The sequence below is a fragment of the Bemisia tabaci genome, chromosome 4 (assembly GCF_918797505.1).
Source record: "Bemisia tabaci chromosome 4, PGI_BMITA_v3".
Taxonomy (NCBI): Eukaryota; Metazoa; Arthropoda; class Insecta; order Hemiptera; family Aleyrodidae; genus Bemisia; species Bemisia tabaci.
Window position 1 is genome coordinate 46186961 of NC_092796.1, and position 27287 is coordinate 46214247.

At 41.4% G+C, this 27287-nt stretch overlaps 1 protein-coding gene across 1 annotated transcript in view; it reads left to right on the forward strand.

The window, feature by feature from the left end:
- Nucleotides 1-26212, forward strand: part of LOC109035033 (homeobox protein B-H1) — an 82755-nt gene extending 56543 nt beyond the window's left edge. The window contains exons 3-4 of the mRNA XM_019048499.2: nt 22183-22440; nt 23173-26212. Of these exons, the coding sequence (XP_018904044.1) occupies nt 22183-22440; nt 23173-23425 (511 nt within the window). The 3' untranslated portion in view covers nt 23426-26212. The remainder of the gene's footprint in view (nt 1-22182; nt 22441-23172) is intronic.
- The last annotated feature ends 1075 nt before the right edge of the window (nt 26213-27287 follow it).

The window sequence follows — 27287 nt, forward strand, 5'->3', positions numbered from 1 at the left end:
AACTCGGTGCACATCATCCTTTGAGTTTCTCTCAACTTCGGCAAAAAGGGTTTCCTTAAAGGGTGACATGAACGAACACGTTAGAAAGGTGGGACCGGTATCGAACGAGTTAAAAAGTTTATCATAGGTTCAAGACTTCCTTCTCTACGATGAAATCCATCCGGCGGGTCGATTATTGAAATTTTGTGTTTGTCGGACGGATATAGGTTAAGCGGCGGAGCGTGATTGGTCGGCTATGTCTCATCCCTGCTTTGCCGTGCGTTTGTCAGGTGGAATTCACGAAAGGCTAAAAGCGCCTCTTGACTTTCCGACAGTATGTCGTCCATTCTACCTGACGAGGACACGACAAAGCAGCGATAAGACATAGCCAACCAATCACGCTCCACCGTTTACCGTGATGTCCGCCCGCAGAGTTGGTGCCCCCCCCCCCCCTTAAAGCAGGCAAAGATTGTATTGTTAACATGATGGGCGAAAACAAACAGGGTGTCTACTAAAACAGGCTGGCCAAAAATCAGTACTTTTCCAGTACTTTATCAGTACATTCCCAAGAAATTCAGTACCTCCTTAACAGAAGAATTCAGTACTTTTTCAGTATCTCCAATAAATTGACGAAATTCGAAAAATTTAATAAAATTGAATTTTCCTCTCAAATTGCGAAAAAAATGAAAAAATTCCGGACCTTTATGCAGAATTTCCGCACTTGTTCAGTACTTCCGGACCGCTCTTAAAAAATCAGTACTATTTCCGGACTTTCCGGACTTGTATACACCCTGTCAAAGCATGGTTAAAGATGTAAAATTGGTAAATGACATAATGCATGTACGTTGTTCGCACGTTTGATTGGACTTCCACGTAAATCATAACTCAGAGGGACGTTTCCTGAGCGAAAAAACTTTCTAAGTCACGCAAAGTTTTGACAATTCCCTCCGACCATAAATCCGGCAACGGTAACCGGCGCGAAACGGTGAAATTTTGACTCGAGAAACGGCGGAAAATATGCCGGCGAAGATTATTATTGATGCATGCGGAGACGTAATGGTGGGCAATTTCAGCGCTTAATCGGCCGTCATTTTCACGGCTGTGATCACCGATTTCCATCGCTCCTTACCCTCCCTCACCATCCTCCTTTTAAACGATCTTCCGTGTTTACATCTAATTTTGACCCGACGGAATTCGTCTCCAGCCTGTCCTCTTGATTTTTCAATCGTTTACGTGCTGAGTGTCGGCGGCCCTCCGATGCTGCCGGGAAATGTGGATTATTTCATGGCTTAATATTAAAATAATTTCAGTCACTTTGAGACTGTTTAACTTGTCAGTCAAGTTCGATGTTGATAAAATGATTTTCCGACGAAACGTTTCGGAAAATAAAACGCACATGACTAACCTAAAAGGGAAGGTAAAAACAATAACTTGTCTTGAGTTTTGTTTCATTATCTGTTAATTTTCTAGGAAAATATTTCAAACAAATTTGCCTTTGGTGATTTCATCGATATCTTCATTTTTCCTGAGTTTTTCATAAAATTGGGATCTTGAAGCATGAAGACTTTCTTCCTACCAGGGATACACTTGCGAGTTACAAGCGCTTGTTGAAAGTGTAACATTAAGGGGTAGGGAGGATTTTGATCGCTCGATATTGAGCGATCGAAATCCTGGATCCCTATTGGTGTTCCACTTCAACAAGCGCTTGTAACTCGCAGGTCTACCTGCCGCTTTAAGCAATAAACCTGACTCAAAAGTTATAACCGTAATGCTCTTGAGAACTAATAATTTTGCATGTTTAGGAAATATTGCACCCATGGTGCTTCCAAAACTAATTGAAAATAATATATGCAAAGCGGATTAATAAAAATCAGTCTACTATGGCAAATATTCTTAAGCCAGACAGACCGACCGTTGGCCTGTAATTACGCAAGCGCACAACTCGATCTACGAGGAATGTTTCGTTAATATATTCCATTTCTCAGGAGTTTTGGTTCCGTTTCTACGTCTTGTGGTGTAAACTCACAATTTGTTTACAATGTAAACTTCCTCGGACCGGCAACGCCCCGCGATGCGAGGCGACTCGGGTATCGCGCTCACTCTAGCTGCGGAAGTCTAGAATTAATTACAGCGTTTAATATAAAGACGATGATAAATCTCTTTGCACCCAATCGAGGCAGTGGTGTCGCATCGAACTTCAAAACATAGACTTTCTATGAAAATGGATTTACATAAATACGGAGGAAAAGAGCCGAATAGGTAGGGGTTAAGATTTAACTTGGACACTTCCAATTAACTGTGGTAGAGCCGCAATTTATGGTGGCACTGCCTCAACAAATTGAAGTAGTACCCCAATTTAGTGTGGCAGTACCCCGATAAATTGCTTGAGTACCCAAATGTATTGTGAGAGCACCCTGATATATTGCGGCAGTACCCTGATAAATTTCGGAAGTACCCCAATTAGTTGTGGTAGCACCCCGATAAATTTGGTTACTAACCCAAATTTTGCGGTACTTCCCCAACTTGGCAATAAATTGGAAATGCCTATATCATTCAAAAAATTGGAGTAGTACCTCAGTGTTAGGGGATAATCGCGAATTTTTTTTTTTTTTTCGGTGTACTCATTTTCAAAAAAATAAGCTGAGATTACAAATCTGCGCGACGGATATCAAGGCTTATAACGAAACTGTTTGCACTTTTGCAAACAGAGACGATTTTTAACTTCGTAGATGATTTGCCCTCTCCGACTTAGAGCACAATGCGATGAGAGGGGAGGTAGTGCCTATACCCAAAATCTAGGCGATACCAATGAAGAGCCCCGGCATGAAATGTTTCACTCAGTGTAGCATTGATCATTGATTTTGTGGCGTTTGAGGACTTCCTGCGAAATTAATCGTGCAGGCTCAAACGAAGAAAGTTCGCCGTCACGACTGTTGAGCAACGCAACGAGGCTTTTGAGGCAGCGTCTAGGAAGATTCGCGACAAGACGAATCCTTTGACTAAGACGTTCGATTCTTCGACCCTACCCGCGCATTCGATTGACCTGGTCGAATGTGGAGTTCGCAGGATGTCCCGGTTCGACTCTACCGTCGATTTGACCTCCCGGAGTCTGGCTCGCAGATTAGTGCCGACCGCGAGCGGGTAGGATTTCAACCCCCACCGCACCGTCCGCGATCGAACCGTGACGCTGATCCGGTGAACCCGATCACGTAAGACTAAAAGCCTTTTCGCGCCGTTTTGTTCCTTCCCTAGCGCATTCGGTATCTCGAGTTGCAGCCTAGCTAGACCACCTAGAAAGGAGAAATGAGCATCGGAATTATGCCTCCGATTTTTTTCGAAGTTGTACTCAGCGCCGCAATCAAAGGCTACGTCACAGGATCTCCATGGATGAGGAGAGTAAGGTGAAGGTAAACAAAAAACAACTTTAGGAGGAGGAAAGAAAAGAACGCTCGATGAAAACCATTGCATCCGACGGAAAAGAATGCGCATGCGTCACCAAGTCATGACACCGAGTGAAGAAAAAGCATCCAATATGGAAACCGAATTGAAACTCAATACGTGGATCTCAACTATATGGAGATTTCTAGTGGATATAAGAAAATCAGCTTGTCAAATATTGAAAGTGTATCACTAAACAGAATTTTTCTTCTTTTCTTTAAATGACTTTGACTGGATTTTTGTTTAATCAAATTGAAAACAAAGTTGGCGTAGTAGATGTTTGGTGGAAATTGAAGTTGCTGATTCTCCTCTTTCCAGATTTTGGTCGGCTCAAAGCCAATGTATTTGAGACCCTGCACTACTTTCCTCTCTAGAATGAAAGTTCCATTCGGACGTTATCGATACTTCTCGCCGAATATTGGCGGATGACGAACAAACTGAGCATTGGTTCGGCGACCGTCACCGATTTTACATGAACTCGCACATCAGAGAGCTTAAGACAATATTAATATGGCATTACTTAATGAAATACATAATTATGCTCGACAAGTAGCTCATCCATCATAAATTAATAGACATGAAATGACGGTTTTTTATCTAGGCTTGACCAGAGACAAGAGACTCTCCACTGGCCTCTTGGCAACAGATGTAAGCTTTTAATTTCGGGGATTCAACATTTCCTTGTGGACAATTATAAGGGAGCAACGCAGTCATCATTCTTATTATGGCTGTTGGCCTACCTACTAGGTGGACGATGAGCTTAGGATGACGTCACGAGCCGAACAAATTTCCTAATTTGGTTTGTTTGCAAAACGAAACTCCCAACACGTCGTTAACCATTCACCTAGTACGTAGGTCAACAGTTGAATGTTGAAGTCCCGAAAGTAAAAGCTTCCACCATTGGCAATATACAGAGACAAGAGACTCTCCACTGACCTCCTAGCGACAGGTGGAAGCTTTTACTTTCGGGGTTTCAACAATTCCTTATAGACAATTACTAGGGAGCAACAGTCATCACCCTAGTTTCGGCTGTTGACTTACCTACATGGTCGATGATGAGCTTCGGATGACGTCATGAGCCAAACAACTTTCCCAAACGTCGGCCATTTTCGGCTTGTTTTTCAAAACGAAACTGCCAACACGTTGTTGAACATCAACCATATAGGTAAGTCAACAGTAGAATGCTGAAGTCCCGAAAGTAAAAGCTTCCACCATGGCCAAGAAACTAGTGGATGGTCTCTTGTCTCTGGGCCTAACATTCAACGGCTGTTGTCGATGGGGTTACCCGGCATCGACGTGACGTCACCGGGATTACGCGGCGGGAAAAGTATGACGCGCTATCAAGGATACCATCTGTCGGGAACAAGGAAGCGCGGGTGCGAGCTGAGCAAACTTGCGCTGAGAACCGTTTACGTCTTCATTATATTGACAAGCTCCAATTAGCGTGGTAATGGGCCCGGCCACGTAACCGGGCGACGTCGACGCCGACGCCGCTGGAGCAGCTCAAGATGGCCTCTCCGCGGGATGGGATGCTCGCGATTTCGGTTATATCACGACCAGTAGACGCGCGGCGACGCGACGCTCGGTTAGCTAATCGCCGTTTGAGCGCGCCAATGGCTGCCGACTCCGCTTCCACCGCCCAATTAGCATACAACTCCCCGCATCCAGTTAATATGCCGATCCATGCCACTATATGAGCACTCCCGCAGGGGTGCCTAAACCCGCTCCCAAGACCAAATTCATTCAGTTTATCTCAGAGAGGTATATACTCTTTGGTTTATCTCTGGTTCCTTGACCAATAAGCACCACGCACTGGAAAAAAACACATGGGATCTACAGTCCAGGCTCTTGAAAACATTGACAAGAAAAAATACTCTTGATTCAATCGGATTTTTGCTTGAATCAAAACGAAATCCGCTTATATTAAGAGGCTTGATTCTTGATGTAAGCTAGATTCCGATTGAATCAAGAGTACTTTTTCCTGTCGATGTTTTTAAGAGTCTGGACTCTAGATCCAATGTCTTTTTTTCTAGTGCGGCATAATATTGTGCCGTAGAAAGATGAACACCCTCAGTTACACTGCTAAGGGCAGGTCATCATTTGCATTACATATTGCAACGAGGAGCTACCATTTCTGACTCATTTTAGAAACACCAAATTAGCTGCTTGATTCTTCATGCAGACGTAGGCTTTCATGGATGCATCAGATACAGTAGTTCCTTGATGCAAAATAAAGTTCATTTGAGAATCTCGCTTGTCTACAGAATACATGATTTCTCTAAATTTCAGAAGGTAAAGCAAAGAGATGTCAAAACAATGAGTTGGAGATGAAAATCACCCACTTAGTATAAACCTGCAATGATAATGAATGTAACCGGCAGGTCAACAAGTTGACTTAAACCATAGTGATTTCTTAAAATACAGCTGAGGATAGTTGTGTCGTAGCGGCAGATGCATCATTGACGGAAATAAAAGAACCAAAAAGAAATACCTCTCCAAAAAAAAAAAAAAAAAAAAAAAAAAATTACCTCAATGTCTGAAGAATACTCGAAAAAGGACAACCATATTTATTTTAAAAGAATTTTTCTCTCGTGAAAAATGAGAAATACTTCTGTACCTCAATTGCATTCACAATAGGTGATAATATTTACATTTCTTCCGCCTCAAATTCTCACTTGAGGCAGAGGGTTAATCGCTTATTTATTTGGGCCCAGAGTTAGGCGCGTGCGGTATTTAGACTGGACCAAAACCACACGCTGAGCACCACTGGCGGTCGGTATTACTTACACCAGTGAGAGAAATTCCACTTATGCAAATGGCGAGCTCCCCATCATCTATCCATCCATCCATCGCGGAAGAGGCCAGTGAGCGCGATATTAATCCGAGCAGCAATTAAAATCCTTCGCAAACACCTGAACATTGAACAACGCTCCCTGCGGACGGAACATACGTATGTGCCCTCACCGACATTCACTGCCGTGCTATGTGTTAGCGTGCGGCTATTGACAAGATATTGTTACGTGTTGCAACCGAAGATTTTACTGCTGCGAAACCAAGTGCTCCAGTTTCGCACTTCCCACTGGCTCTAAGTCAAAGCTAACAGGCATAAGAATGTTCAGAATGAGAGGGAAACATGCATAATAACTCTCGTTCTCGTTATTTTGTCTATTTTGGTGGCGTTAAGTACCTGCTAAATTCGCCGATGAAGACTGACCCATCTTGCTATGGTGCACAGATGGTGTATATGTCAAAGGACCCCCCTGAGAAGTTCTCTTTCGGCGAGGCTTTCCAAGTTTCCACCTAATACGTGGATTGCAACCAGCAAGGTTGCTTTTGCAAGTTGAAAAGTTGTTCAACTTGTCTCCTGATTTGTATGGAGAGATGCGAGTTGTTTGTGTTTGGGGGGAGGGGGGGGGGGGAGGTGAACTATATGACATCGCGCACATCATTACCTCTTGGCAAATAAGCAATGCGTTAACTGTAGAAATGCCGATTGCGTTAGCGTGAATTTACTATGCGAGAAGGATGATTTTGACTACATTTGACAATTCGGAACTATGAATTCTGGCTCTTCTGGAATAAAACTTATGCACATAGGGAAACTAATGGCACATACGTTGTTTTTAAACCGGGCTAGGATTTTTAGTTCCAAATTGCAAAATGTAGTCCATTTGATCTTTCACATGAGATTTAAATTCATCGAATTGAAAGCTCCGTTCTGGGAAAATGTAGCGTAACATCGGTGAGACAAAATAAGCCGAACACTGAGAAAAAACTATGGTTTATAAACCTATTAGAGGTAAATATGGAACACCTATAATAGTCGTAAATAAACTAATGATTCTCGGTCTGTGAACCATACTAAGGTCTCTGTACCTAATTAAGGTACAGAGACCATAACTAAGGTATATGTGCTATTATTATATGTAGAGGTACTACTATTAGTGGTGTTCCATATTTACCACTAATAGGTTTATAAGCCATAGTTTTTTCTCAGTGAAAAGTAGCATGAAGCTTGGACATCGGTTATGAATAATTTGGAACCAAAAATTGAAACATGCATATTATTATTGACCTGCGGCATTTTAAAATTCTCGGAAGCAGCCCTCGTCAGTTTTCAAGAGTCATAAGAACTATTTTCCACCGAGTCGAGTGAAAGAGGGGCCGATAAACCATCTTATACGACACGACGGAGGCAAGAGTAATCAGTCCTAGCGACCAAATGCTCTTAATACCTTCAACGATTGTAGCATAATCGAAACTCAACGGAGACTTGAGCCTCCATACAGAAGTCGGCAGCCTCTTGATGAGCGAGCTTCTTCGATAACTTCACGGTGTGACTTTCGACAAAGCATGCAATCTACCGATCAAATCTTGAAGATTCGAAGCTTGACTGAGCGTTTGTTCGCGGCCGCGCTCCTCTGATTGCCGCTTTCCTCTTCTTCGGAGCACCCGAAGCGCTTCCTGCCTAATTTTCGGACCCCGAAGAAATAAACGCGTAAGCGTGTAAGATACACACAAAGTAATTAATAATTCCGGAGTCAAGATGCGTACAAACTAATATGTAAATTAAAACCGGGAGATACGCATCAGGCGCGAGGAGGGGAGGGGGGGGGGGAGGGAAGAAGATCATAAATTAAATTCGCTTACGCGTGAATGACTAATTAGAGCCAACACGGAGGTGCCCTCTCCTTAAGGTGTTTATCGAGGGGCCTCGAAAATGACCGGCCAAACCGCGACTACTTTGTTAGCCCCGCGTTCAAGTCTCCGTATAGGTGTATTTAACACTTGAGCAGGTCGCAATAGATTCTCACCCCGAGACGCGTAGCGTGGGGCGGGCACGATAGTCAAGTGGTGCCGGTATCTGCCACGTAGTCGTGTCAAGGAGGTGCGTTTACGGCGAGATTCTGAAACCCTGCTCCCATCGACAGCACTATTAAACGTGGGTAAAGTATCGAAGCGCACCTCAGATCTGATTGCGGGCAGACTCGCCGTTTTCTTCGTGATAAATTAATTTTTTGTTTGACACAATGCTCGCATTTCGCGCTAGTCACACCTCACACCAACAGGGATGCGCGACGTTTAATTTTACGGTTATAAAATTTATTTGCTATTCAAAAGGGCTTTGTCGGGAGCGTGCGAAGTTCGATTCGCGCGAAAACACTTTTGATTGGCACAGTTGCCAAATTTCAAACTTGAAAAATCCACGACTGGAACAAATTCGTAAGCAAGTTGTATCGAAAAACTGTAAGAGTTACGAGAAACAAGAAAGGCTATGGTTAGAGATATATAAACTACGATATCACACAAACTTGCGGCGGTAAATCTGGGACAGCTCAAAAAGGGTTTTCTAGAGTTTAAAAATTTGTTACGGAGTGAAGCCAATATTTCGATTTCTCTACGAGGCAAAATGGGCGTGCTAACTTTAGAAGGAGCTTTACAAAAATGAATTAAATTAAAGGGAGTTACATGCATCATAAGATTTATGTGCTACAAAGTTGCTTATATTTAATTCATTACTGCATAGCATGAGTACATCAAAGCGAGGCTTTCTGCAATGATATTTGAGAATCTAATAAAGGTATGAGTCAAAATCTATTGCATCCAAATTACGTACACTAGAAAGGAAGAAAAATGAAAAAATGAACTTGTCAAGTCTCGAAGTCACAAGTCTGAAATGCGTACTTTAAAATACAAAAAAATTGACGCATCCCGGTTAGGAAAAGGAAAGAAAATTTGAAAATTACGTTACTGCCGCGGCTCAAAATGGTTGTGACGTACAGAAATAACCTTTAAAACTACTATTACAGTATTATTTTACATGAGATCCACACAATCTGATGCAAAGATGAATCAAAAACTCATTATCTTAAATTGGTTTCAAATGAAACCCTCAGCATTTGATTCTCCTACACTTGATTCTACGTTTCTTCGGGAAGCCGTGTAAATCAATCACCAGAGCGTCAGAGAGGAGTAGACTTGAGGAATTCAGCAGTGGCGTGGCGTTAATTGCGATATATCGATTGCTATGCCATTTAAAACCTATGGTAAAGAATCGATAATTAAGGTGTTCGCTGCGAACACCCTGTTTATCGATCCTTTTTCATAGGTTTAAATGGCAGAACAATCGATGCATCGCAAAGTACGCTACGCCACTGGAATTCAGAGGCGAGAGTTGAGCTCTGCAAGGGCTGATCGTATTTCCGTCCAAGAGCAGAATCACCTCTCGCAGTCTCGCTTCTCTCCAGCTCCCGGCAAATCCTTGCCCCTCTGCCCTCGGTGGCACCTTCAACTTGCAGGCTAATCACCACAAAACAAGCCGTGTGTGGCTGTGACTGCGGTTATGAAATTAATGACGAAATCATTACGGCCGGCCCGATTTTAGCAGCTCGTAACTCACGGGTTGTCGAAATTATCGCCGCTTTACTGCGCCGATAACGAGCCATTTCCTTGCTCCTTGAAATCTGCGCGACACCCGGGTCCAGGGCTGGGAATTAATGGTCCTCCAACTGAGTGTTGCCGTTCTTAAGCTTCTGGCATCGATGCGAGGTTCTGTTTCGGGAAAATGACACTCGAAAAATGCTGTGTATGTTGGTAAGTTTGTGGTGACAAGTGTTCATGTTTCACCATTTACCACTTCGTTTAATCTTCGGATTTCCTCCAACGACATACTGATCATGATTCCCGTCCTATCTTAGACAAATTGAGCCATTCTCTGTGGAAACGACTTACTATCATTGCAATGCTTCTCAGATTGTGCGAATTGAAGCTTAGCTTGCAACTGAAAGACATGAGGGTCGAACTGGGTATTTCACCTAAAAATCAGTCATACTTCTCTTCATTTTATATCATAGAAATTATCATTGAGTAAGATTGTTTATATCCTACGAATTTTTACCAAGTCACTGAAACTTACCAGGACTGCCAAGTTAATCTGTTGTGTATTAATCGTTTAGATGTCGAAAATACGAAATAAAGTCTAACAAAGTGTCTTACGTGTCTCTATTATTTTCTGTTATTTGATGCAAAATAGTTTCCTCCGCAAGGTTCTGTGGAACACTAAGTACAATGAGAATAATAACTAAAAAATTCTTTTCTCGAAGATGAACTTCTTACTCGGTGTATTGGCCTTTCATTTGTCGGAATCAACCCAAGTCAGCCGTTTCCTCATATGTTTCACGTCCTTATAATAACTTTAAGCTAACGACCTTGAAATTTGCCGAATTTCAAGGGAAAATCGCTGGAGGTTCCGACATTTTCTGTCGTTTGGTTTTCTCCGAAAAAAGAAAAACTTAAGAGGAAGTTACGAAAGGAGAAATTTGGTTAGGCTCACATAGGTTAAAACATGTTTCAGTGCGTGACATTTCTAACGTGATACGCATAGAGAAAAAGGCGAGGCCGCTGGTAAATCGAAGGAACTTCACTCGAAACGTTTTCGCTTTCCGAGCAAAGCATAACAGAGGCCTGTAATAACCTCAGTTATGCTGTGGCGTAATAATACTCGGCGGTGTTACGCGGCGACCGTGGGGGGAGGGGTGGGAGGGGGCTCGGAGTAATGGACCCGCTATTGTGGTCGTAATCAGTTGGATCAACAATGGAGGCGACTCCGATTAAAGCTCGTCCTCTCTCAATTATAAATAATAAAAGAGGAGCACCAGAGCAGCGGCAGACATATTTTTACGCGCTTATTCTGTAATGAGAATAAAGATTTTCGAGATTTCCTCTACCGGGGAGCGGTGGCGCAGCGGGGGAAATTTAGGGGGCATCGGGGACGGGGGCAATTACCACGTGCGCGCCGAGGCTCCACGCTTATGCCACCGGTGTCGAACCTCGGAGCAAATCGACGAATTAAAGCCATCATCACACTTCGGGAATAAATCTATGGAAGCAAAGACGGGATCGGGCACGAATAAAAGTTATCATTTTTTAACGAAAATAATAGCTTGTTATCAATTGTTACCATTCAATAAAATCTGTTACCTTATTTGAAATTTAAATTATGGCCTTTGTGATATTGATTTTGTGACCCTGACGATGAAGCGTTCGCTTCGAAAAGCTTCGGTATAAATTTGTTAATAAAATGTAAGTTTTTCAAAGAAATTTTAAATTATTTCTAGCACTCGGCTACAGATTCATCAGTAGGTTCATAATACTATTCAGTTATGTAAGCTAAGAGTTACGTTTCCTCTATAATAGAATGCTCCTTTAAAGGAAGTCTAATTAAACTGACTCCTTTAATTAGGTTATCAGAATTGCGTTCGTTCCTAAAATTAAGTGTCCTCTATACTTGGATTTTGATTAATTCTCTAAATACAAGTATATGAATCATTGCTAGCACTCGGCTACAACCCAAACTCCAACATTTTTTAACGTACCGCACATGTTTGAGACAAGCGAACTTGGAATGACAGCGGTTCTACGGCAAGAAAACTATAGTTGGGGGGGGGGGGGAGAGTTCAAGGGATAGAAAATGACACCTTTCTTTAGTAGTTGAATAATTTTCCACCTCCGCCAAGATAGAAAAACTGGCAATAATCATATAATTCGCCATCTTGTATAATGTTGCTTAGTGTGAATTTTTTGTAATATTTGATTCGGTTTTATAAAGACTCAATGAACCTGAAATTTTGTACGACTGATAAGATTGACACCTCCAAGAGGTGTCAAATATGTGTTTTGAATATGTATAATATATAATATGTAATATGTAATATGTGTAATATGTGAATTTGATGACGAAAAAATGAAAAAAGACTACTCCTATTCGCACAACCGCTAAAACCGCTAAAACCGCCTAAAATTACTGAAATGTTAGCCTTCAATTTTCTTTGCGTCCTCAGAGGTCAAGCGAGAATGGAGAGACAGACATTCCTAGATAGTATGGAATGGAACCGGCTGACATTGATTCTTTAAAGGCGCTGAATAGAACTTTTGATGCTTTTTCCCACTTCGACACCTTGCCTCTCTATAAGTGACCCCTACGTCGTTAAGACTGTTTTCTTCCTCATCCGACGACATCTGAAAGTAGTTCTCCTTTATTTAATGCTGATTGAGTGACTTCAAAGGGGTTGTTATCTTCGAAATGTACTTGAGGGAGGAATTACGTGTTACCTTGGAATATTTACTAATATTGTGGCCATGGCGATTTCGAGCAGATCAGTACTGATTTATCTTTGCGTCAGACAACGCTGCTCCACACACGACAGTAACCCCTCTCCGTCCATCTTCGACACCTGCAGAGTTGGAAGCATCTCCGCAAGCTTTTCTCTATTAAAAAGAAGTATCAGCTCCTTTTGAACCCGGGTTAATTTATCTTCAACAGGGTGTCTATAAAATACAAACCAATCCCATCCAGCAGAAAAATATTACACATTCAGCAGCAAAGCTGCAATCTTATGCACTACACAAAACTCAGCAGCGGACGAAAGTAACACGTGATCTAATTTTAATGGGATCTACCACCTTACTTCAATAATAATATTGCAAAATTCGGATTCAGATATGTTAGGAAAACGGACTCTGAGGAGATAAAGCAAGAGAGTTTTAGGCACGGAATCTGGTGTGACAACCTCGCCGTATCAGTAGTTAAATATATGAGAAGACTTAACGATATAACTTACTTGCACGTTAAAAGTAAATTTCGAAAAAATACGGGACCCTTTGCTGACATCGGTCCATCTTAGTGCGAAAACAGATGCGAAATTTTTTTGGTGCGAAATGTGACTTGCAAGTGAGTTGTTTCTCATCTTGCTTGTTAGAAAGGTAGTAAGCTGAGAAAATGTCCCCGTTTTGTCGCTTTACGTGTGTAATAATTGACAGGATTACGCCTTCAACTTGCGTCGTCCATTGCTGAAGCTAAAGAGACAGAAATGTTCTGACCGCTTTCGGAACACCCTGTCTTACGAGATCCCCTCGTCACGTCTCCGCTACCTCCTCCAGCAGAGTCGATCACATTTTTTCCTAATTTCGTTCGTTCTTACGCGGCGGCACTGTTTAGACATAATTAGCTACACTTACCGCCTCGCGAGGTGACAAATTAAGTTCGGATTTTTTCATCTGCCCCATCGCACGCATCTTACGGGCTCTCATTGTCGTGCGTGCTACGTCGTCAGGGCTTTATTCGCCTCTCTCTTTCTCTTCCAGAACAATACGGCCGTGGAAGGAGATGGATAAATCATTTTCCTCCCCGTAACGTTCTTGCGTTTAATTGAAGAGCACTGGAGATGAACGCTTAGCGATTTCATGGATTGAAGACAACAGGAGTCAATATTGACATATGGTTCATAAATGGCTGCACAAGGAAATAAGTTGATACTTACAAAATAATTTTATTAGCGGGCATATGCGGATAAAACATATGCCGCCCTTGCGAATTCGTGTTGGAAAGAAGTATTCAAGAAGCAGCCAAATTATTAGCGATACAAATTGAAACTATTTGTTGAACGGCTCCGGAGCTTGTGATTAAATTCTTCTTCCTTTGGGGTGTGAAATCGTCGTAAAACTACTTGGAGCTAGCAAAGAGCGCACAGAATACATAGCTATAACGCACGATAAGGATGAACTTACGAAGGTAAGCTTCCAGTCAAAGAGAGCGATTCTGCTTCGGCCAATTCGTCTTGAATGAATCTGTTTTCCCCCTTAGTCTGTAAGCTTCTGTAATACAGCTGCTTCTTGAGATTTTCAATGTTCAGATGCAAAGTGCTTGACATAAAGTTATGGAGATATCAGCCTCTGATTCACATTCAATGAATATTAGCAGCATAGAATTCATTGCTGAAAATGAGTGGCCGAGGAGTGGAAAAAATTGCATACCGTTCATAATTAAGAGCGCATGAAAATTAAGAAAATAAAAGGAAAACTCAATTAAGGATTCTTACAGTATGAAATAAAGCATCTTAAGGAGACGTAAAATTATAACTGTAATGATTGACACGTTTCTGTCAATATAGGAAAACCAAAAAATGTAAAACGCCTTCATTGTTAAGACTATGCAACTTCACATTTGACGCTCCCAACAGTTGAGTAACCCAAATAAAATCATTTACTGGATGCAACACACAAATTAATGCGACTTTCTGGTGTCCACTTTGAGGAACGCTTCGGTAAGCAATACCAAAACTAAGAATCGTTAATTCATCTTCATACGGATCATTTTCCAATAGCGTCTGACGAGGTGCGCTTTGCGCCCCGGGCATCGACGCCGCCAGCGCGGCCGCAGAAAGTGCAGCACGAAAACCGTCGGAGGAGGCCCGAAAATCTTTTCAAAAGGCAACCGCCGACAATAAGGAGCTATTCAGTACAAACAATTTAAATGATTGATTAGCCGCACTAGCGCACTCTGGGCCCTCGATCGATGGCTAATGGAGCGGGATGAGCCTGGAAGCTGAGATAATGGCCGAGACAAGGTGGAGCGGCCGGAGGAGGAGGGAGCCAGCCTAGAGACGAAAACAAACACACGGGGACCGAAATTATAATTCGGCGTGAAATAAGACTTGGCGTCCCTTTTGTTGCGGCAGCCGTGTAACCTTGGACCCCGCGTCGAGCCCCGGAGTCGGCACCACCAGCTACTTTAGATTAAAAAATTAAACGGGTATTGTTCTCCCTCGGATGAAAAACCGACCGTCCGAACGATGCTTCGTCTTGCTTTTGCGCTACCGCAAGAGGATCATTTCGCAACGGATAGATTTCCAAATGATCTCTGGATCCGACTGTCCGTCTGGGCTACTGCGGGTCGGATGCCTTTAATTCATTCGTCGATGACGGAACTATATTAGGAGAGCGGAGTCAGCTGCTAAGTCAGCACTCGACGAGTCAACGGATGAAGAATCTTTGGTAGTAATCTTAGCTGGCAGCAATGATTTTTCTTGCAGCAACACTATAGATAATATAAAATCTGGTCTCAATTTAGCACCGCTTCTTCAAAAAACCAGCTGCTTATCTGTGAAATTGTTCCCAGACATGACATTAAAACGGTTCGCCCTCTCAGTACTCCCGTTATTCTTTTTCTTAGAAATCAGCTAGGACATAAGCCCAATGCTCATTTCTTAAAATCTATTAGTGCCTTGCAACGGAAAACTCACTTTACTACTCATGGGCAACATCTCAATGACTCTGGAAGGCAAGTGTTTGCTAATCTTCTTGCTGATAGTATAAATAAAATCTTCGATACCTCTTGAGTTATACTTGATATACTTCGAAAGTTAAGACACCCGGAATCTGTTTCTTACTATTTTTCGTGTTCGAAAGTTCAAGTGGTGCGAACAATTGGCAGACTATACCTGCGAGGGTTACAAAGCTAGTGAAGAAAGGCTGGAGCGAGGGAATGTGGAGGCTGACAGGAATAGAATAGGACAGATCTGTTTGCATTTTAGCGCGATCAAAAACAACAGAAAAATGTTTCAAATAAGAGTATTGAAGTATTATCTCACGAAAGATTACGGGGACAAAGCTCAATACTATCGCGCTAAGGAAAATGCCGTATGAACTTTTGAAAGTTGCCAAATTTCCCCGGATTGTACTTGCATTGTTGAAGAGAGTTATGCATTCACATCCTTAAAATTTTCAGAATCGTGAAAATTTAAAGAACAATGCTCACAATTTTCCCAGTGAATTCAATTTTTTATTGAAGGGCGTATGGCAGCGCCTATAGGCTCATACGGCGTTCTTCTTCAGCATGGCAAAATACGACTTAGAATTGTGCGTGGAGGGATTTTAGAGTATAAGAAGTTATCACGGTACCAACTAAAATCATTCTTGACGATTACTTTCAGAGGATTTTTGAAAATATAGTGGAAATTGGACGCTCCGATGGGCCTTCCTTGGCACTTATGCTTCGTACATTTTTCGACTCATGTGCCCGCACTGGATGATGTAAATTTTTCCGGAAATTTATTTCTATTGTTTTGACATTGCACGACGATGAAATTAATTTCCCTGAGGGTGGAAGTTTCTCTAATTTTAAGCTATACATCATCGAAGGATCCGAAACATTACATAAAATGGGTTGTATTTAAGTTCTTTCTCGTGATCCCAAAGTAAACAAAGATGAATTTTTAAAGTTGATTCATCAAGACAAAAATAATTAATTAAAAAGAACTCAAAAATGAAACCCGATCAAGAAAAGCCCAACCTCAAAAAATGTGTGACTGCGTAAAATATACGTTCGACGCTGATCAAGACAGTATAGACTAAAGTCATTTGCGTTGGTTCAAGCAATTATGTCCAACGCTCTGGCAATGACCGAAGTGAATTGGTCAGTCCCGCTGTATCGATGACATTCTTTTTTTCTCTCAGAACCGTACTGCTGTACGCATTTTCCCACTTACTCACTTAATCTTCCGAATCTTGGCGAGCAAGTCAGCCAATCGCGAAATGACTTTCAGGTCGAAGATTCAATTTGCATTACGGCACGAACTCGGTAAGTATCCGAATTTCGAGGTCAAAACGCTCACAGGAAAAAAACTGTCACCTCATGCTCTTATTAGTTTTCAGCGCGAGGATCGTACCGCTATTTCCCGCGAGAGAGACCATTTCCCTTCGATCAAGAGACAAGAAAGAATATCAAGGAACTCGAGGTTCATGCTCAGTGCTTATTCTAGAAATCAGCATTGTTACACACGCGTCAAAACGGAGATATCAATTTTTGAGCATTGAGCTTTGAGTTTTAGAACGGAATAGGAAGTACGATACGTCAGTTCTGAGGGGGGAAAGGCACGTTTTGAAGAAAAGAAAATGAGCTATACCTTTACAGTCTTTCTGTGATATTCCATTTGTTTTTGGTACTGTTTTGGCAAACGTGTCCTGCATCGGTATCATGTAAAGAAATTGTTTGTGGTTTGTTGTTGCGGGTTGTTCTCACTGAAAATATAATGAAACATAAACATAAGTCAATCAAACATCTTCAGAACAGTTAAAAGCTTTTGCTTTCTTCAGTTACTATTACTATCCACATTTAGTAACTTTGATCATCAGAGAAAAAAGAAGTGATGCCAAAACCTAATTTTACAAATAGTGGAAAATCCACAATAATGTTCGAAGATGCCAAATGAGTTGTTTGATGATGATCAAGCTACGACAAGCAAAATAAAATCACTCTTAGAGCGTAATGTGCTTACGAAAATACACTTGCTTGCGGCCATTTTTTTCTAATTTTTACTGAGAAGTTTCCTCAAATTTGAGGAGGATATCATCGATTTTAGTGTTTGGAATTTAACAGTTTTGTGGCTGTAAAATCTTTGACTTTCTTTGGAAAATCAGTCAACGTTGTTTCTCGAGAATCATCTCAATTTTTCCTGTTAGTCGGCAAAATATTCCGTGTATATTTCAAGCTATAAAATTGGCTTTCTTCCTCTTGTAAAAAGTATAGTAGGAGCGAGAACTTTAAATCACCGCAATGGAGATACGTGGTTCCGCTCTTTAGCCATCGATATTTGAAGGCACGCCATAAAGTAGCAGTGGAGATGTTGCATGTGTAAGGAATTTGCAATTTGACCATTGATACTTATGTAAAAGTTCGCAAGAAGCACGATGATGCCACTGGTTTTCTCTGAAATCACCTCCCAAGCTCAAAAAACGCTCACAAATCGAGGCCAAAATGGAGGGGATAATCCCGCACTATCCTGAGAGTCCACCTCTACATCAAGACGTACTCTCCATGCAAAAGATAGGGAGCAAATATACATTAGCAAGGATGCTGTGTTTTCAGTTTTAGAGTCCCCGAATAGAGTGGCAGCCGTGGACTCTCAGGATAGCGTGGGGTATCCCTTCCATTTTGGCCTCGACTTGAGAGCTTTTCTTGAGCTTGGGAGTTGATTTCAGAGAAAACCAGTTGCACCATCGTGTTCCTCGTGAACTTTTACATAAGAATCAATAGTCAAATCGCAAATTCCTCACACATGCAACATCTCCATTTTACTCCCCGAAGGCGGTTATTACACTGTAAAAGTCATGGAGAGGGGAGTCGCACAAACAACGTCTGTGCGGCAACGTGGTGCGGTTTTGCCCAATGACAGCGGGTTATGAGCGCGAGACTCCGGCTTATGGATGCACTCGACGTCCAGTCCAGTCGGCGCGCATGCGCACTTCATTAGGCGGCCATTACGCGGCACAAACTGAGACAATATTGAACTTAAAATCGAATCAGTTTTTTCCTCGTTTCCCCGCCCTAAGAGATGACTCGCCGTTCGCCGTCATTGACCGGAGCCGCTTCTTCCTCCGGCGCCATGTTGCCACATTCCTTAATGACACATTCCTGCATTTTGCTGTGTTTTGAGTAAACTCGGAGATACGTATGATGGTCTACAGGGGAAAAGTTTCATTTGTTTCTCATTTGTTAAATATAAATTGTTTACCCTAACCCCCCTTTACATCTGGGATTGCCTGAAATTTGCCAACACCAGTCCTCTTATTTTGTCTTTTGACCTCCTGCCCAATCATCATTATACCAGTAGGCATAAGAACAACCCTAATAAAATGATTCGATTGAGCCGGACTGAGCAGGATGTCAAATTTTCGGCAAAACAGATGTTCAACGTACTGCCCTGAAGAGTGAAGCTACACATTCGCAATGCTGACCTAACGTCGTTCTTTATGGGATTGCGTGCTTTCTTACTCGAAAAAGCATTCTATAACCTTCAGGAACTTGTATAGGCTACTATAATTATACACTTGTACCACATGTATATCACTGTATATAAATGTTCACCATGTACCGAATAAATGACGATAGCCTCGGCCAGAGGCTCGATTGTACAAATTATAAAATAAAACAATAAATAAAAATTATGCGACGACCGAACGCCTGCAAATTAATACCAATCTTCGGTTTCCGGCCGCAGGGGCAGGGTCGCCGGTCGGTACTTATGCTAACGGCAGTGTTGAAATGTATCGTAACTGGTCAATGGAACAACCGATGGGTCACTTAAAAAAATTAAAAAATCAAGTTCCAATCGTCTGGGATCCCATGCGTATTGCAGAGAATTTAAAAGACTCATATTTGATTTGAGCGCTTCCAAGTACTGAAGTTAACCACCGACAACTCTGCCTCGGAGCTCGGTTAAAAAATTATGAGCGCTTAAGCAGGACAATACTGTTGTTTGGCGCTACAAAAAATAAATGAGATGAGACGGTGGAATATTCACAGCATAGCCGCCGCGACGTCACGTGCCACGCCGGGTCAGTGTGAACAGGCCTCCACGCTCGAATTACTTCTTCTACAGCTGACGGACCAACAAAATGTCACTCAATTAAGGGGTCATTTTGACAGAGAAGACATTCCCTTGAAACTTTCAGGCACAGAATGATTCTAAAGCTTTTGTATGGACAGTTATTGTTAAGGTTGAAATTTGAAAGGCCACATGTGTTTTACGGGGTGGCTTCTTGGTTCACAGTAATGAGGAATTTGATACCTAGTTTCATCAAGAAATAAAATAAGCAAAAGCGCAGTTTTTTTAATGGAAAGAAGGAATTTTATATTCAGATCGGGAAAGTATGACTTCTTAGGATCACCGACAGAAGACACAGGGGTCAATAAGTCAATCTGTTAAAGCGTAAACCCATTCATGATGGGGTGTGGCCCAAGGGCCGATGACGTTTTTCCCTATAAAATAAAAATGAAAGGAACAACACACATTAGCAAAATAGAGTTTTTAATCGTTACATATTCGTGTTTATCGACTCAGGAGTAATGTTACTGTGTGTTAAAATCTCTGCAGAAAGAGCAGTTATCGGTAGTTTCCCAAAACACTTTGATTATTGAGGGTAGTCTGTATGAAGGATTGTTACGTTGGAGCACACTGGGGGAAAAAACAAATTGGATCTGGAGTCCAGACTCTTGAAAACATTGACAAGAAAACGGACTCTTGATTCAATCAGAATTAAGCTTAAATCAAAAGGAAATCCGCTCAAATTAAGAGGCTTGGTTCTTGATTTAAGCAAAAATCTGATTGAAGCGAGAGTACTTTTTCTTGTCGATGTTATTAAGAGTCTGGACTCTAGATCCAATGTGTTTTTTTCCGGTGTACGTTGGAGCATATGAATTCAGTGGGGTTTTCAGATTACCAAGATTTGAGAGTTAGGTGAATTCGAGCGAACAACTTTTTTTTTTTTTGGATTTTTTTTTAAAAAAAATAAATTCTTTCTTGGACAGAGCAGTTTGGCAACGACAAAGCTCTTAAACGTCCGCTGATATTCTCCAGTGAATGTCTTTTTAATATCGCGGTTGGGACTATCATCGAAGGGTTATTACTTGGCATTAGCTCTAAACGAAAACGTTGAGGCTGATGCGCGGATTAAGCGTGATTAGCCAGGGGTTCCCAATCCACGACCCGCGAAAGTTCGCCCGCGGCTCAGCGGATTTCTCTTCGACGGAACGGCTTATAAGCCGTTTTGCTATCGATTTAACTCGGCCCTCGTTCAGCTGAGATGTGCTTTGAGGAGCTTTAATCAGCGCGCCGCTCCAACTCTCAGGCTTTCAAAAGTCGAGACTTAATGGGAGTGATGATTGCAAATTTGTCGCTTCATGATTTCAAATTAACGTCGTTTACTCTGAGAGGAGCTAAGAGAGGTTAAGGGGTATTCAAAAGGAGCCGCCTTTACGCTTCGGCGGTATTATTTCTTTCAAGCTATGTGCACTCTTAACTAAGTTGTACTCGCGGATACGGATGATGAAAAGTTACGGCAATCCGTGAACTCTACCTTTGAGGTGTCATGGATAAAATAATTGTAGGTTATAATATAAATAATTAATTATAATAATAAATAATACGTTATGAAGATATCTAATATATATTATAATAGTAAATAATAGAATAATAATCACATAAATTTAGTGATTTAATGTACCCAAATTTTTTTTCAACGTGAAAAAGTGGCGACAATTACGACCGACCCGGCGAAAGTAGAAAATCAGAGAGGAAAAACTGCAAAGTCAGATAATTTTCCCGAAGTATATGAGTTTTCTCTTCGTGGAGAAGAAAAGCAGAAACCTGTTACGCTAGTTGATAGATTATTATTTGTAGCAAGGCCATGTCGTGTTTTAGTTGTTATGTATCAGGAGTCTGCTTTCATTTGGAGGGCGAAAAAGTCGTTTGAAATTTGCTTAATCAAAAGTTCGAGAAAAAGGATTAGTGCCAAAATTAGTTGGGATTTCTTTTTTCTTTTTTGCTACAGAGAGACGAGGGGAAGCGAGAAAAAAAGGCAGGAAAAAAATTCAATGAATTTTGATATCGATGGCTGAGGAACAATACCGATTACCTTCAGAATGACGATTTTACAGGCCGAAAAAAAGCTGGTCATTTTTGTGTTTTTGAGGTTCAGTGGTATTGTTCCTTAGCTATCGATAACTGAATTCAGTGACCATCCTTCATGAATTTGGAGAAAAAAACATCCGACGAAGCTCTTGAATTGCTAAAAACTTTTAAAAAAGCACAGACACACAAGTGCACATCAATTGTTAAATCTCCCGGAAGCGTTTCACTCGTTCACGCCTGGCATCATCACCGACGCTCACAACGCGTTCGGAAATTTTAACAATTATTGACGTTTACGTGAGTGTCTGTACTTCTTTAAAAAGTTTTTTAAAAGCTTTTAGCAGAGGTTCGGGTGCGGGCTCCTGATAGTTTATTTTATTCTTGAATTGCTGCCTTCTCTACTGATGCAGTAAGCTGTGACGTGGGATCGTCTTCAGCTTTGCAATGTTTACCTGAATATTCCACGGGAAAAAATGACTTGATTTCGTTCTGACGTGTGCTGTTTGGTGTGTTGCAGGACGAAGTGGAAGCGTCAAACAGCGGTAGGATTGGAGCTCCTGGCCGAGGCGGGCAACTACGCGGCGTTCCAACGGCTGTACGGAGGCCCGCCCTACGGGTGCTGGCCCTACCCGGGTGTGGGCGGCGTAGGAGCCGTCGGGGGCACCGGAGCCGCCCCCACCGCCGCCGATCTCTACTACCGCCAGGCGGCTGTCGCTGCTACCGCCGCCGCCACCGCTGCCGCCGTCACCACCCTCCAGAAACCCCTCGCCTACAGGTAAATCTTCAATCCCTTGGCTCATCACTAAAATGTTTAAGACAGTGTGAAAGAACGCATTAAGCAACTGTTTTATGACAGTCAGATGTAAATTCGTCATCACGGCCCAGGTCGACGAGTTTGAATGAGACGAAAATTTGAAACAGGAATTCAAGCCACTTTACAAGTAACGTTAAAATTGATAAAACATTTGAAAACTTGAAACCACTCACTTGCATAAATCGTAGAAAAATTAAGTATTTAACAATTTATGCCAGTGAGTGGTTTCATGTTTTTAAAGTTGTTACCATTTTTCACAAATTTAATCTTGTCCTTTTTCACAGTGCCCTGGCTAGAAAATAAAACATTCTACATTCGGTGACGGATCCGTAATCGAATAAAACTCAACTTAAATAATTGAAATATTGGTTTCAATTCCTGATCCGATAATAAATTTAGCCCAGCACGTCGCAGAAACATCATCACTCCGCATCAGGGGCCGTTCAAGTATTACGTAACGCACTCAGGGGGAAGGGGGTTTGAGCCAGCGTTACGGTGCGTTACAAGCGAAAGGGGTGAAGCCCAGCGTTAAGTTACAAAAAAAAAAAAAAAAAAAAAAAAAAAAAAAAAAAAAAAAAATTTAGAAATAAACGATTCTGGGTAAGACCGTCCTTGTGATTCCTGAATAAGCTTGTAAAGTTGTTCGGTGATGTTTCCTGAAGCATAACTAACGGCTCGTATCCTCTGTTTCAGGCTGTACCCAGGTATGGCAGGTCCGAGCTCGGCGCACCATCTGCCGCCTCCACCGGGGCTCTCGGCGAGCTCGTCACTCTCCTCGCTCTCCTCCTACTACCAAAGCATGCACGGTCTAGCGCCGCCTCCGCCGCACTCGCCGCCCTCCCCGGAGTCTCCGCACAGCCCCAGGAGCCCCCTCCGGAGCCGCAGCCACACGCCCGAGTCCGTCGACGTCGAGGAGGGCTCCCAGTCGCCTCACGTCAACGTCTGATCCTCGCGCCTCAGCGCCCCTCCTTGTTGAAACTAGTCTCCGACCGTAGCGCCTCTCTTTCGATCTCAAGTCTCCGATATTGAAACTGCACGAAATACTCTTGTTGCCGTAACGACTCGCTCATTAATGTGATCAATTTATCTTGGAGAGATTTTAACGACCCCTGTGAGTTCAGCGAGCTTCTGTTGATGACGCACAGTTTTCATCATTACACTGAAAAAAAAAGTAGCTTGGATCAAGCATGATAATTCTTGAATTTGCCGCCAAGAATTGTCTTTATCTTGCTTTAAGCTGACTTTTTCTTGATTCAAGAAAAATAATGCTTGAGATAAGCAAAAAAGTAGCTTATATTAACCAGCAAAATTCTTGATTTAAGAAGAAATACTTCTTGGCGGCAAATTTAAGATTCTTTTTTTTTTCCAGTGTAGGATATTAATCGATAATATCATGAAAGATGTGGGATTCATGACTGCTTGCACCATTCTAAAGGGGTGAATTCTCATAATTTCACAAATTCTGTTGCCATCTACGAGAAGAAAAAAAAGAGGCTTTGCTCTAACAATGATGTAAATCGATTCCAAGTTTTACTTACTCTTCCAGTCGGAATGACGATGTTACTAGTGTGGTAACAGTTGCTTTGGTCCTAATGGCATTGTCGTCCCGGTCAGCATCGAACCTGAACTCATTCTTGTACACCTCAAAAGCAGTGGCGTGGCGTGAATTGCGATCTATCGATTGTTATGCCATTTAAACCTATGGTAAAGATTCGATTATTAAGGTGTTCGCTGCGAACACCCTACATACATATCGATCCTTTTCCGTAGGTTTAAATGGCAGATCAATCGATGTATCGCAAAGCACGCCACGCCACTGCTCAAAAGTAACTTGAAGGTAGAACCTGGAATCTACTTTGAGTTTGGAAATGATCAAGGTTCTTTTTTCTCTAAATTGGCTGTTATTGAGTACGCTCCTTGAGTTCCCATGAAACCGAATAACAAGGAAGATAGTATTAGTCTGTGTGTTGTAATGAAATACTACCTTACGAGGGTTTAAAATCTCTTTAATGATGATTTATCATAAGATACGAAGTGATTAAAACACATTTAATCTTGTAGATTGACCGTATAGCTAGAAGCGTACTGGAATTATAATACGAAAAAAATCGTTATGCGTAACATCTATGATTTGCTCATTGAGTACAAACACTTCCTGTAAATGTAATTGAATTTTATCGACATAAGCGTGTCACTCTCGGTGTCTTTTTCCTTGGATTCGTCAGTCCGTCCGATCAAATAATGTGAAAAAGTAGAAACCACTTCAAGATTAAAAAACTGATCAAGAGATCTTTGGAAAAAATTTAGGTCACATTAGGAGTGGAAACACGCGAATACATTCGCTTCGGCTGCAGTTGACGAATGACTTCATCTGTTATACGTCAGATGAATACAAAATGAACATATTAATGATAGTTTGGGTTAGCTCCCAATTATCTGAGCCCTTTTTTGTAACAGTTTTCACGAGTCTTGATAAAATGCTTGCATTCGAACAAAAGATGCGCGCACGGTTTCTGTTAATAATTGATGTGCACTTATATAAATATAGATAAACGCATTGTTTTAATTTCTTTGTTTGTAAATACATGCCTATTTTGTAAGTATAAATAATGTTCATAAGTGTAAACAGTTGTTTAGATGTGGGTGAACTTGTCTATTTTCAGTACTGAAGTACTCCTTAAAATTACAACTTGTTTCTGATGGATGCGCGGATATCAAAACGACACTCCAGTTACATTAGTATATGTCTCGTTTGGATGTTCGGGGCGGTTTTTTTGGGCCGTCGTCAGAAAAATGAAAATGTTGACGCACAGTCACGGTTCGGTTAAACCTTCGTAAGCCTCAACTAAAACAGGAAACACAATAATGTGAACCTTGTGATATCAAGCAGTAAATTCTGAACTGAATCAACTGCCTTTTCCTGACCGAAACTTTAAAATGTTGAACTCCAGGGACATATTAACACAAACTGAGTGTTTACGCCATGTTTTAAGAGTGACCACTCCTTCGATATTTGTTATGCGTAAGGTGGAAACCAGTGGCTTATAATTATCTCTGACGGGGAAAAGTAAATTCTGGCATGAATTTAATAAATTTTACTTTAAACATTTACATTTGTATTCTGTCAGGTAAAATTCAGCTCACTTCTCAAAATGAGTATATACCGCTCAGCATTTGTATCAATGTTTGACAGCTGGAAAAATTCTGTAGTTAAATAAACTCCAGATTACATTTTCAGATTTTCAAAAGTAATAGGACCTGTAATTAAGTTTCCTTACCGACGAGAATCAAGATAAGCAAAGAGCTTAAATAGACAAAAATGTAAAATTGCGTCTGTTTCCGTTGAAAATTATTCTTTTCTACCTATTCCTTTCGCAAATTGTGAGAACATAATTGTGATAATCACACGAAATTCGTCTTTAGTGCGACTTTAAAGCGAAAGTATGAGGCTTTATACTCGTCCATGAAGGTATGGATCGACAAGGTCCCTAGCCTTTATATTGGAGATCAAAAATACGTAAACCCAGTATAGTTTTGAAATCTGGATAATTGTAAAATATGTAACATAAAATCTGTAAAAAGGTTCGTAAACACTAAAGACACTGTGCAATTTATTGTAAAATGTTATTATTTAACTGACAGTTAAGTTAGCCAATGAAATTGTTACGCATTGTACATTCCATTTAAATGCTTGCAGACTTTGTAAAAAAAAAATAAATAGCATCTTCGTAAATGTATGGATTTAATTATTTACCATTCATTTCTGTTCGGAACTGGAATTTAGACGTCTTTGCAGAAGGGGTCTTGTTTGCATATCGTTTCTTAAATTGGCGAAAATGATCACTCCTAAGATGCAACCACTAGTCGTCTGATGGGTTTTAAGTTTGGGTCAACAAATTCACTCCGAGCATTAGTACCTCTTCTAGGGGGAACCTCCTACAATGTCCCGTCATTATTACTTGGACTTTCGATAACGACATGTTGAAGTAGAAAGTACTTGCACACGTACAATTTTTGGTGCGGTGGCGTTTGCGGACGTGGCGTTTGCGGATTCTAAGAATCGGGTGGCGTTTGCGGATTCTCATATTTTGACGGTGGCGATTGCGGACAGGCGGAACAGGGCCGGTGGACTTTGCGGACCAGAGAATTTCGGCGGTGGCGATTGCGGACGGAGGGGTAGGCACCTACATATGCTGCCCCCCACCCCTGCGCTGTATATTAAAGAGAAAAATTACCGGAGAGGCTCTGGATTCCTTTTCGTGGATGTAGAAAACATTAGTATTATATTAGTATAAAAACATATGAGAATTGAACGTACAGTAAATTTTTAAGAAAAGGCATATCAGAAATCGCAAGAAACTGAAAAATCGTCAGTTTCAGTCCATTTTTAGGATGAAAAACATGTTGTAAATTCTAATCCAAAATTACTGAAAGCTAAAAAATTACATACGAAAAATGGAAACATATTTTAATTTTTTGACTTTCAGTAATTTTGGACTAGAATTTACAACATGTTTTTCATCCTAAAAATGGACTGAAATTGACGATTTTTCAGTTTCTTGCGATTTCTGATATGCCTTTTTTTAAAAATGTACTGTATGTTCACTGCTCATATGTTTTTATACTAATATAATACTAATGTTTAATACTAATATTTTTTTTCATTCTACATCCACGAAAAGGAATCCAGAGCCTCCCCAGTAATTTTTCTCTTTAATATACAGTGCAGGGGTGGGGGGCAGCATATGTAGGTGCCTACCCCTCCGTCCGCAATCGCCACCGCCGAAATTCTCTGGTCCGAAAAGGCC